This window comes from Lepisma saccharinum, chromosome 2 (genome assembly GCF_977018435.1).
Source record: "Lepisma saccharinum chromosome 2, izLepSacc3.1, whole genome shotgun sequence".
NCBI lineage: Eukaryota > Metazoa > Arthropoda > Insecta > Zygentoma > Lepismatidae > Lepisma > Lepisma saccharinum.
In genome coordinates this window covers 145,743,843-145,755,870 of record NC_139230.1, presented here as the reverse complement: position 1 = coordinate 145,755,870, position 12,028 = coordinate 145,743,843, and the positions used below count along the sequence as shown (strand labels likewise).

Genomic DNA, 12,028 nt, shown 5'->3' with positions numbered 1-12,028 from the left:
TACCATACATTTTTCTCTAAAAGCCGGCCAATTTCCAAATGTATGGAAAGAAGCTTGGGCTATTCTGCACCCCAAAAAGCAGACGTTAACTTCTCTAAGCAATTTAAGACCAACTAATGTTCTATCAATATTTTCAAAAGTCACAGAAAAAATAGTACCTCTACAATTAAAATATTACATTACAAAATATAAAATCTTCATACTTCTCATAGCACAACTTCAGCAATATTATCTATCATGGACAATATTCTGCATTTGATAAATGATAAGAAACTAACTGTACTAATATTATTAGACCTTTCTAAAGTGTTTGATCTTGTCAATCATAACCTTCTTCTAGCAAAAATGAAGTACTACAGTTTTTTTTACTACAGTATTACAGTTTTTTGCTTCACCTGCCGACACCGCATCATCACCAATAACATTAAATGCAGGACTCCCGCAAGGCTCCATTCTGACACCCCCCCCCCCCTTTTAAAGATCTTATATGCCGCTGGTGATGATATTGTCATCACCATGGGTTTTATTAAATGAAATAGAGAATTTAAATGCCCTTATATGCCCTTAAGAGGTGGCTCATTGCAAATGGGCTCACAATTAACTCAAATAAATGTGTATACATAATTCTAGGCTCTAACTATTACCTTGAACAAGTAAATTATGACACAATTAATGTCAAAATTCAAAACCAACACATAATTTATGCATCAATGGTTAAAAATATAAGTCTTACTTTCAGGCACGTCGCGAGCATAATGTTCGCATGAGCACGTGAACACTCATGTATATGTTTTAAATTACGTACATGTTAAATGCACACACACATATATTTAATTGAAAAAAATACTTTTTTGATGTTCAAATATACACACACAATTTACTCGGAGTTGACATCTTTCACATCTGATAACTTTTTTAGATAGTTGGTAACACTCACTTCTGTGTTCCATGGATTGGGTTGAACACAATTGCTGTGCATTTCGGATCGAACTCACAGCTAAGGGGCTGTTGGCCACTATACCGCGAAAAATGTTCACTGGGCTCTGCGAACATATGGTGCTGAGAGCCCTGATTCAAGCGACAATACTTCTTGCATTCGGCACCAGAGTGCAGCATATACAAGGCATGTCTAGGGGGACTCGAGACGGTCTGCACTACATAGTTGCAAACTTTAGTGAGAAGTCGCTAAACCTGGCGGATTTTAAATTCCAGTGGGCGCTAAAGTTCACGGAATAGTGACGAGCGACGTTTCTCTAGAAACTAGTCTGCAGGAGTTACATATCTTTCAAGGTTTATATGATTTGCACATGTGCGGCTAAGGGCCATTCAGACTGTGCAACTTTTTTTTAGTAATCGACGTTTTTAATGCAAAAAAAAGAACTCTCACCAACTTAAATTGCAAAGGAAAGTGCCGACTACATTTACATCAATTGATGTTAGTAAATTATTTTTACTATTCTCTACGTTATTGGAATATGCTTATTGTGAAGAACAAAATATAACTTTCAGAATACTAAAGATGCATTTTTGCTAAACATAATATTTTATTCTTTGAAGTTAGACAGTTAAAATGAAATATGCATAAAATTATCTCATTTGAAATTAAGTATTTTTTTAATGTAAATGTAAATGCACAAACATTGAAATTTAATTTATTGGTTGGAATAAACCTGATGTAAGTTGTTTTTTACAGCACTTTTTAAAAATATATTTTGCATTTTTCACCAGTAAATTTGTTTCAGCAACTTTTAGCGCATGTTGAAGAGTTAGCAACTTCTGCGTTTCAGTTGTTGGCAACACTGTTGCTGTTGGAGAATTGCAAGGGACACGATATTTTTGGAAAGGTCAAGTTCCCTTCCTTTTGCGGGGCAATAAAAAAGCCTATGCTCTTTGGCGGCAACCGGCAAAACGTGGTTACAGTGGTGTCTAACGTTAGAGAACGCGATATCTATTGGCAAGCGGTTGGGTGAACTTATGTGCAATGGCTTACAAACGTGCGTGTGTGTGTGTGTGTGTGTGTGTGTGTAGTGTAGTGTTGTGTTTTGTACACTATGAATACTGTTAGGAGTTTGAAAGAAACTCAATTTTCGTGAATGAGTGAAGCAGAACGAACTGAAGTAAAAAGGATGGGCCCTCACCAGCCGGACCTCTACATTGTACAAGAGGTAAGTACTCCCAAACGCGTGTTTAAAAGAACATTCAAAAATGACTGGCACATGAAGTACAATTGGTTATGTGGATGCAACGTTATGAACATGCTCTTTTGTTTTCCTTGTTTATTGTTTGGAGGCGACAATTCATGGACAAAAACAGGGGTGACAGACCTTAGTCACTTAAGCCAGTACATTACAAAACATGAATTGTCAAAAAAACATTTAAGCAACGTTCTGAATTTATCGATGGTAGGGAAAGACAACATTATGAGACAACTTGACAGAAGTTGTACTTTAGGAATTCTCCGTCACAACGAAAAAGTCGACAAAAATAGACACATACTTTCTCGCCTGATTGATTGCATAAAATTTTGTGGTGCTTTCGAATTTGCTTTGCGTGGTCACGACGAGTCAGAAGCTTTGGATAATCCAGGAGTGTTCCGTGGATTAGTGGACTTGTGAAGAGCCTTGACAGTGTAATGCAAGAGCATCTGGAAACAGCAACCACATTCAAAGGAACATCTGCAACGATTCAAAATGAGCTGTTGGATTGCATGCTAGAAGTGTGCAGGGACCAGATTTCCAAAGAAATTAAAGACTCTGAATTTGTAGCAATCCAGGCAGATGAAACAACAGATGTAACAACTCACACTCAGCTTCTGTTAATTTACCGTTATGAAATGGAAGGAAACCCCATTGAAAGATTTGGGGTTTTTTTAAACCCTCAGAGCAATGATGCAACATCCATTTTGTCTACACTCCTATGTGAGCTAAAGAAACACCTGGAAAATTCACCACAAAAGTTGATTGGTACGAGTTTCGATGGGGGTTCGGTCATGAGCGGACGTGTGAATGGTGTTCAAGCCAAGATCAGAGCACAATATCCAACAGCTTACTTTGTTCATTGCTATGCTCACCAACTAAATTTACTGATGGAGCGTGCTGTGACAGATATTACACAAGCCAAGTTGTTTTTTGCAAATTTGTCTGCTTTCCCTGCTTTTTTTTCTCGGTCAGCAAAGAGAACAAAGGTACTTGAAGCAGAAGTACAGAAGCGTCTGCCTAGAGGAGTTCCAACACGGTGGACATACAATAGCAGAACCGTTTCTGTTATTTATGAACATAAAAACGAGTTAATCGATTGCTTGGAGACAATAAGTAACATGTCATCTGTCGATGGAGTTACACTTCGGGAGTGTGATGGTTTGTTGTGCATACTGCACGATCCAATCCTTGTGTTTTGGCTGACTGCATTCCATTACATAATGCCGCATGTGGAAATTCTGTTCCGTCAACTTCAGAAAACAAATACGGATCCAATTCAGGTTGAGAATCAGGTGAAAAATTTCAAGCTGGAAATACAAAAAGTAAGGGAGCAGATTGATTCTATTCAGTGTAGTATCAGGCATACAAATTCTGAACATCTGGTTAAGAGAAAGAAGCCTGACACACATAACGCAGCAAAAGAAGTATGTGATGTCATTATTGTACAGACTGAAGAAAGACTTTCTTTCAAAAATCACCTTGTTGCAGCCCAACTTCTCAATCCAGAAATGTTTCCTACATACCAGAGAACATTCCCTGCTGATCTCCTAAACTCTGCAGTTTAAACGTACCCAACACTTGAAGAGAAACGTTTATCAACAGAGTTGTCTGTTCTGTACACTAGGGAAGAATTCAGATGTGCTCAAGGCGCATCTTCATCTATTCATAAAAAATGGATTGAAAGAATCGTTTCCTGAAGTTGTGAAGCTTCTGAGAATAGTCGTAGTGACTCCGATGACAACTGCAGAGGCAGAGAGATGCTTCTCAACTTTGAAACGGGTTAAAACGTTTCTACGAAACACCATGTCTCAGGATAGGCTGTCGGCTTTAGCTATGTTATCCATCGAGAAAAAGCAGGTGAGGGGCATTAAAGACTTTAACCACCAAGTAATTGAGAAGTACTCCAGAAGAAAAGAAAGACAGATGGACTTCCTTTACAAGTAAAATTCACCACAGTGGTTGCAACAGAAATTACTAAAGGAACTGTATCCTCTATAAAGGTAAGTGCCAGCATAATGTAGAATTTAGTTTCTCTTGATATCATTATTAAGTGCATTGTGCGTCGGTGTGTGGTGTTCAATTACTTGACCCACAGTGAGAATTTTATTTTTTCTGTGTAATATCTAGAGCTCAATTATAGGCTTCGGCCAGTTATCCTTCAGGAGGGAGTTCATGTGCAAATGTATAATTGAAAGTGCATATTTAGAGTGTGTTCTTTAGCCACTTATTCGGACAAATCAGTAAGTAGTCTTGTTTATAATAGATACATTAAAAAAATATTTTAATATATCTAAAAGAGAATTGTTATTCTTTTTTCATCGGACAGTTCTTGTAATTGAACAATTCACTCGAAGCATGGATGGACAAAGGACACATTCTGGGCGTTTGTTACCATTTGCACATAGCTATACAAAAAGACTGTCTCTGAAACGATTAGTTTCGTGCAATGCATAAGATCAAGGACGGTAAATATGTTTGATTGATTTTTTTTTGTGTTTTAAGTCCAATTTATGCACAGTAAGACTAATCGGGACTGGACCTACAGTTTTAAGTGGGATTCAAATAACTAAGTTCCTCCACGGGTATCGAACCCAGGACCCCTCGATTAGAAGGCAACGACGGCTAAATATGTTAATAACGACGATGAACAGATGTTACTATACGCTTTAAATCAGTGGTTCCCAAAGAGTGTGCCGTGGCATCCTGAGGGGCGCTGCGAAATGTTCCAACATTTTCACTGAATTGTTAGTCAATGCTATGAATGTTTCAAATATGTGCTTATTTAGTACATTTTTACATATGAAATATTTCTGAATTTGAAATACGTGTTTAATTTTTAACTTAAGGCATGCAATCTTACAAGTAACTGACTGATGCAAATGTTAGAGGGGGCTACATTCTGGGTGCTGTGGAAAAATCTTGAAATGCTAAGGGTGCCGTGAAGCAAAGAAATTTGGGAACCCTTGCATTAAATGGTCAAAAATCAATCTCTCTGAACCATGGCAAAATGATGCTAGGAGGGAAAATACGAAACACGAGGGAAGAAGGAACATATGGAATGTCACATTGACTGATACGTCAATCATAAGCATCCCAACCGAGTTATTGTGGGCAGGGCGAGGTCATTCTGTATAATTCCCAAATATCTTACATACACAAAATATTTTTTTCTGGACTGGACGCGTCCTCCCCTCTGTCCCGCTAACAATGCACGTGCTTTCAATGCTGAATGAATGTGGTTGGTTAACATATGGTCGGTGTAATAGAAAGTAGATTGTGAAGTCTTGCATTGTCTTGCATTGTACATACCTGAGATTGCATGTTATATTAATTAGTTTGCACTAGCCATTACTAATTGTAAATTGCGTAATTAAAAGGGTGTTAATTGAATAAAGAAATGTATTACTTCAAATATAGCGTGATTTTTGTGGGAAATAGTTGAAAATAAGTTGAACTGTTATTCTTACTTTTTCAATTGAAGATGAAGTTACAAGGGAGAGAAGTAAATCTCCATTCAGTATAAAAAAAAATATTGTGAACACCCGTATGTGACCCGCACTGCTTACTTTCGATCTAAATTTATCCTGGTCAGTGCACATATCAGCGCAGTGCACAAAAGCAATAATGAAATCACTCTACAGAAGAAGAGCCTTTTATTCACTAGAGAAACAAAATTATATCTCATCAAAACTTTAGTATATCCAATTTTTTATTATTGTGATGTGGTGTATGACACGAATTTACAATGCAAAACATAGAACAGAATACAAAGAAAAACACAATTACTGCATTCTTTACGTTCTCTTGGTCAGGAGAAATGAGCATATCTTACCCTTGATCAATGCACACAAAATTATTAACATGTCTAGGCGACATCTTCTGCAAAAATGTTCTTTAGTATATAAGGTAATAAAATTATAAACAGCTAACTATTTCCACAAGAAACTAACTGACATTTGGAAATTCAATACATTCATACAATACAAGAGGTCGGCGAAAAATCAACATTCCACGCCATTCTGCTGTCAGATTCAAACCTTTGAATGCTCTTCCTGATTACGTTTCATTTGCTACATCTCCGAAAAACTTCAAAGAACAAGTTCTATTATTTTTATTGCAAAGCAAAAAAAACAATTGAGCATTGTCTCCTATGGCTAAAAAACAAGAATCAGGTAAAGTAAAACCATGTATTTTGCGAACACTTACCTGACACAACGAATATTTCAAATTGTGTGTATATTTTATTTACTCTCGTTTTGAATAGTACATATGTACACGTGTGTATGTGCCACTTATTCGTGGCACAAGGATTAGTGTTACTATTTCCAGAAGAAATTCCATGGCTCTTCATGATTTGAAAAATTAAGCTAAATGCAAGTACAACTAGAAATAAATTACATATGGCAATTGTGTTATTTGTTATTTGTGTACAGGGTGATGACTGACACTTCTCGTACATAAAGAATCATATTTTTGGAAGACACCCAAATGTCAACCTCTCTTCCATTTTGCACACCCTGGACTGCATTTTGCAGACTAATGAGGCTCTGGTGTCTGGATTCAGACACTATAATCCTCTGTGGGACTTGTGTTGTGTTCATAGTGTTTGTGATTGTCCTTTCATCACTTTCATCCTCATCTTTTCTATTAGCAAAAAGTGGCAGAAAAGTGAAGTAAAATAAATAAAATCAATCAAATCAATTGACTGAAACTTTCATTAGGATTTCTACTAGGGCTGACCTGATTGTAATGTCAATACTCTTACAGATTGCCATTGATAATTAATCAGTTATATGTGACAATGTAAAAAGTTATTCAGACTATTTGTAAATGATGGTTCTGCACCTTGGCCATGTGGTCTAAGGCATCATGCTTTGGGCTCCGGCTATGGGATGTGCACAGGTTCAAGTCTCCTTGGGGAAGCTAACAACTTTTCTTCTGAGATTTTGGCCTGTGTATAGGACTGGTGGCCACCCACCATCGTGAGGAAATTGGGGAGCTACGAATGAGTGGCGTAATCCGGTCATGAAAACGTACAACGACTGGGGGTTTGTCGTGCTAACCACACGTCATTTTGTAACTGGTTGGATGATCTTCCACTTCTCGTGGGAATGAGGCTAGCAGTCATTAGTTAGGTCCTGGCCTTCCCATGTATTACTTATGGGGGAACCAACTTCTAATGCAAGTTACGGCTAATCAAAGGAAGTTTCGACTTTTCCGACTACCAAGAAATGGTAAAATGTGTCCTTTTTCCATCCATGTCCTTTTTCCTCCTTTGTCGAGCCTGCAACGCTGCACCAGTGTGTTGTGAGTTTCTGCATTGTTGCTTGTGGCACTGCTGATTTACGTAGCTGATAACCTTCAGTTGTTGAACTTGTGCACGTGTGTCAATGTACGTGTGAGACTTGTCTAAAGTTAAAAGAGAATTTACATTGTTGTTCTTAATAGTGGAAACTTTGGGCCATAGCTGACAAATAATGGGAATTAGGAATTTTTGTCCCAAGAACATGTCAAGGATGGAGGTGTGAGGACAGTTCTGTGATAGTGTAAGCTGTGTGCATTTGCAAGTAGACGTGTAGCAGCAGTGACAGTGGAATACAGTGCTTCAGCAGGGTGAATTCGGACAATGCTGCATGTATGCAGAAAGTAGTTGGAGGACAAAATTATGGAAACTATGATAAGAAAGATTTGGAGAATGCCATAAGAGATGTGAATGCTGGAAAATTAACACACATCAGAGCACGTAGACAGCAGTGATGAATCAGAAATGCAAGATCAACAAGACAGTTAGAGCTTTTGAAAGATGAAGGAAAATATGTGAAAAACTGGTAGATATGTGATTGTGAACAGTACTGGACAGCAATAATATGAATAATTTTGTGTAACAATAATTTGATAATTTTATACAATTGCCTAGAGAGAAAGCACAAATACTGCAAAGCTTGCACCCCATTCTTTGCTCTTTGAATCTTATCTTAAATTTGAACTTTGGAAGTTCTATTGGCATTATTGACAATGCTGCACATAAGATATAGTTGCTAACACTACTCACTGCTATACAGTGTTTATAAAATTTTTATATTCTACAAAAAATAATTTATATGTGCTAAAAAATAAAAATATTCTTTCATAATTATTGATATTAATTTGCAGATAATTACAATGACTTGTGTGAGGCAATAACAGAAAACACATTATTGTATGCAAGTATTAAAATCAACAAGAGATCCTGGCAGTGGCAAAGCACAGTTCCTTGGGATGGGGGGGGCTGCAAGTAAAATTTTGAGGGACCCTTGCAAGTAAAATATTGGGGGGGGCCTTAGTGACAAAAAAATTATGATGCCAGAGTGGGACAGACATACGACAGTTAACTAGTCCCCCTCCCTCCCAGTTGTACAAGAAATTAACTTCTACTCCCAATACTCTGCCTTCACACTTTTTGTTATCGACTTATATATCAGTGTAGTACCTTCTTGAAACTAAATCAAGATTGTCTGAATCTCTGACAAATAACTGTAAGAAGAATCTGGAAACATTTTCTCTTACTTCAACGCAGCGGCACACCAAGGATTTTACTTTGGAGCAGGGGGAGGAAGCTTCCTGCTGCCAACTATTTTGTTCATATTCCTTTGTATTTTTTGCTTGAAACATTTTTTTAATGAAGTTACATGTATAATACACATATATATATATATATATTTTTTAAAAAAATCTGTTTTGGGAGAATTGTTAAAAGATAATAAACACTCCTCTTTTGGACTTTGAGGTGGATGTGCCTTCAGCCATTTACTGGCTGCACCAGGCCAAGATTAAAGGAAAGAGTCTCTCACATTAGGCTTCTAATGCTGATAGTAATATACTGTATATACTCAAGCAAACTTATCATTTCAGTTATGGGGTTTGAACCGGACCTCTAGATTGTAGGTGGTGGCCTAACGTCACAAATTGCAATCTGCTACGAAGAAATAGCAGAGGACTCCAGTCTTCAGAGAGAGACAATAAAGCTGTGATGAGACTCTTATTCACTGAAAAATTGTTGCTCGAAGAAATGCCAATTGGAAGGACTGGACCTCCAAAAGGTTTTTGCCACATGTGACACACTGTGTTTAATTTTGGTGTTAGTGGACCTTAATATTATTGTTCATAATTCTAATGATATTGAAGTGAAATAGAGCAGGTGTGGATAATGTGGAAAATTCATTTCAGCTCTTATTTCAATATGAAGGCTGGGTCCCCTTGAAAATATTTAGTGTGAAGTTGCATTTTAAAAGTCACATGTAAAACTAATAGTCGCAGTAAATGGTCATGAATTACCAAGTTTGATGTTTATTGCGTAGCAAAAAGGAATCAACTGGTTGAGCAACTGAATCTTTCTACTGATTCATAACTGTAGACAATTGACACACTACATTTATGACAAACTGCATAGTTATAAAGCTGAACATACTCTCATTATAATGAGATAAACTCACCTTTGAAGATTCAATGAACCTGGCTTTGATTATCAATTTGCCCTTAAATGAGTTCACAAGCTTGAACAGTCGATTAATTTTACCTGCACTCTCCTTCAAATCTGTGGCATTCTTCATTTTTATGGAAGCTATCACCAATCCATTGGGGTAAAACTGTAAAAAATTAAACATATTTTGTAATTAATTATTTCCATGTGCAGAAACTTGTGAGAATTGTTGTTTACATGATACAGTGAGTCAAATAGCTTATTTTCAAAGGAAATTATCCATTTCTGTGATGTTCTGTCAAATGTTTTGCTTTGTTTCACCATTTTGCAAGACTTGATATCATATACTTTACAATTATTTTACTATTTAAAGTCATACATCATTTTTTGGATAAAATATTTTATAACTAAACACAGGGAAATAAAAGTAAATAACAAAATACTAAATATTTATTTTAGTAACACTATGGTTGAGAAAGACACTATGTTGTATATCAATCAATAATCAAACCCTTTTAGCACATCGTGCTGTGATGCCAAGGGTCCCGGGTTGGAATCCCGCTCGGGCTTGGTTGTTTGTGAATGTCCATTCATCAATTTCATCATTTCATCACTCATCCCCATCTTCGCAAATTAGCCAAGAGGCACAAATCGCGAAGTAAAATAAACTAAATCAATCAATAATCAAACTCCTCACACTTGCTAATGAATAACTCTTACAATGTGACATATAGGACTGGATTTACCAGGTGTGCCGTTAATAATTCTTAATTTTGTCGCTGGATGGCGCTGGAAGCAAGGGTTGGTGCACAGTCTCAACTGTTCCGTCAGTGTGTTGCCAGGACACAAAAAGCCGTGGATGTGCAACCTAGTGCAAGTGATCGTGATATTGGGTTTGTGTCTGAAACATGTTTACCTTCAAACCAAATAAATCAAAAGAAAAATGCGAGTGAAAGCCATTGTATCCTTGTGGAAACGTACAGTGACAATGTCCTAACGCAAGACGCGTGTGTGCGTTGGTTTCGACGATTCAAAAGTGGTGATTTTGACTGGGCCATCCGAAAAAATTCCAAGACGCTGAATTGCAAGCACTGTTGGACAAAGTTGATACGCAAATGCAACAACAACTGGCAGAGAAGTTATATGTTGGTCACCAAACCATATCTGATCGTCTTCATGCCATGGGAAAGATCCAGAAGGCAGGAAAATGGGTCCCACATCATCTGAACGACAGACAAATAGAAAAGCGAAAAACGGTGTGTGAAGTGTTGCTTTCTCGGCATGAAAGAAAGTCCTTCTTGCATCGGAAAGTGACTGGGGACGAAAAATGGATCTACTTCGAGAACCCAAAATGCAAGAAGTCATGGGTTGACCCAGGACAACCTTCAATATCGACCACAAAACCGAATCGCTTGAGAAGGAAGACAATGCTGTGCATCTGGTGGGATCAGAAGGGTGTAGTGTGGTGTACCATGAGCTTCTGAAACCAGGTAAAACAGTGAATGCCATTCGCTACTGTCAACAACTCATCAATTTGAACCATGCATTGATCGAAAAGCACCCAGATTGGGAGACAAGACATGGAAAAGTGATTTTGCAGCTTAACAATGCCTCATCACACACAGCGAAAGCCGTCAGAGACACCATTTCTGCACTTGGCTGGGAATTCTTGCCCCACCCGCCATACTCACCAGACTTAGCCCCTTCAGACTACCACTTGTTTTCATCGATGTCTCACTCACTTTCCCAGCAACACTTCAACAATTATGAAGATGTCGAACAATGGCTTGCTGTCTGGATCACCTCAAAATGTGAACAATTTTTCTCGAAGGGCATCCACAATTTGACGGACAGATGGGCACAATGTATAGCTAGCGATGGCGCATACTTTGAATAAAGCATTTGTTACCTTTCTCCACAGATACACTTGTTTTCTTTTGGATCAATTAAGAATTATTAACCGGCACACCTGGTAAAGTGTTGTCACTCATAGGTTGGTGCAAAACTGCTACATCCCCCACACTTTTTTCTGTGAAGATTTTGCATATTACAGATGTTACATTATGGTATGAGAAATGCATCCCTCTAACAACAAAAACTTATGTACTTCACATAAATTTTAATAATTGCAACGATTTCCATACCTCTGTTGAAATTTACAAATATACAGGTAAAACATGAATTAAATTAAAACAGTTGTGTTACCACACATTTGAATAGTTTTATTTGCTTGCGTTGAGTTTGTTTTCACGATGAATACAAAAAAAAAAGACACACACGCATAGTACTTGTACTCATATTATACTGAAAATTCAAATATGGAGACTTTTGGAAAATTTTGCACTTTGAATATGTGCATCCCTATGCTCAT

At 37.4% G+C, this 12,028-nt stretch overlaps 1 protein-coding gene across 1 annotated transcript in view; it reads right to left on the bottom strand.

Annotated features, from left to right (window-relative positions):
• LOC145984527 (uncharacterized) overlaps nucleotides 1–12,028 on the bottom strand; it is a 217,744-nt gene that overhangs the window by 15,742 nt on the left and 189,974 nt on the right. Inside the window, exon 2 of the mRNA XM_083118182.1 lies at nucleotides 9,671–9,823. Coding sequence (XP_082974308.1) covers nucleotides 9,671–9,823 — 153 coding nt within the window. The remainder of the gene's footprint in view (nucleotides 1–9,670; nucleotides 9,824–12,028) is intronic.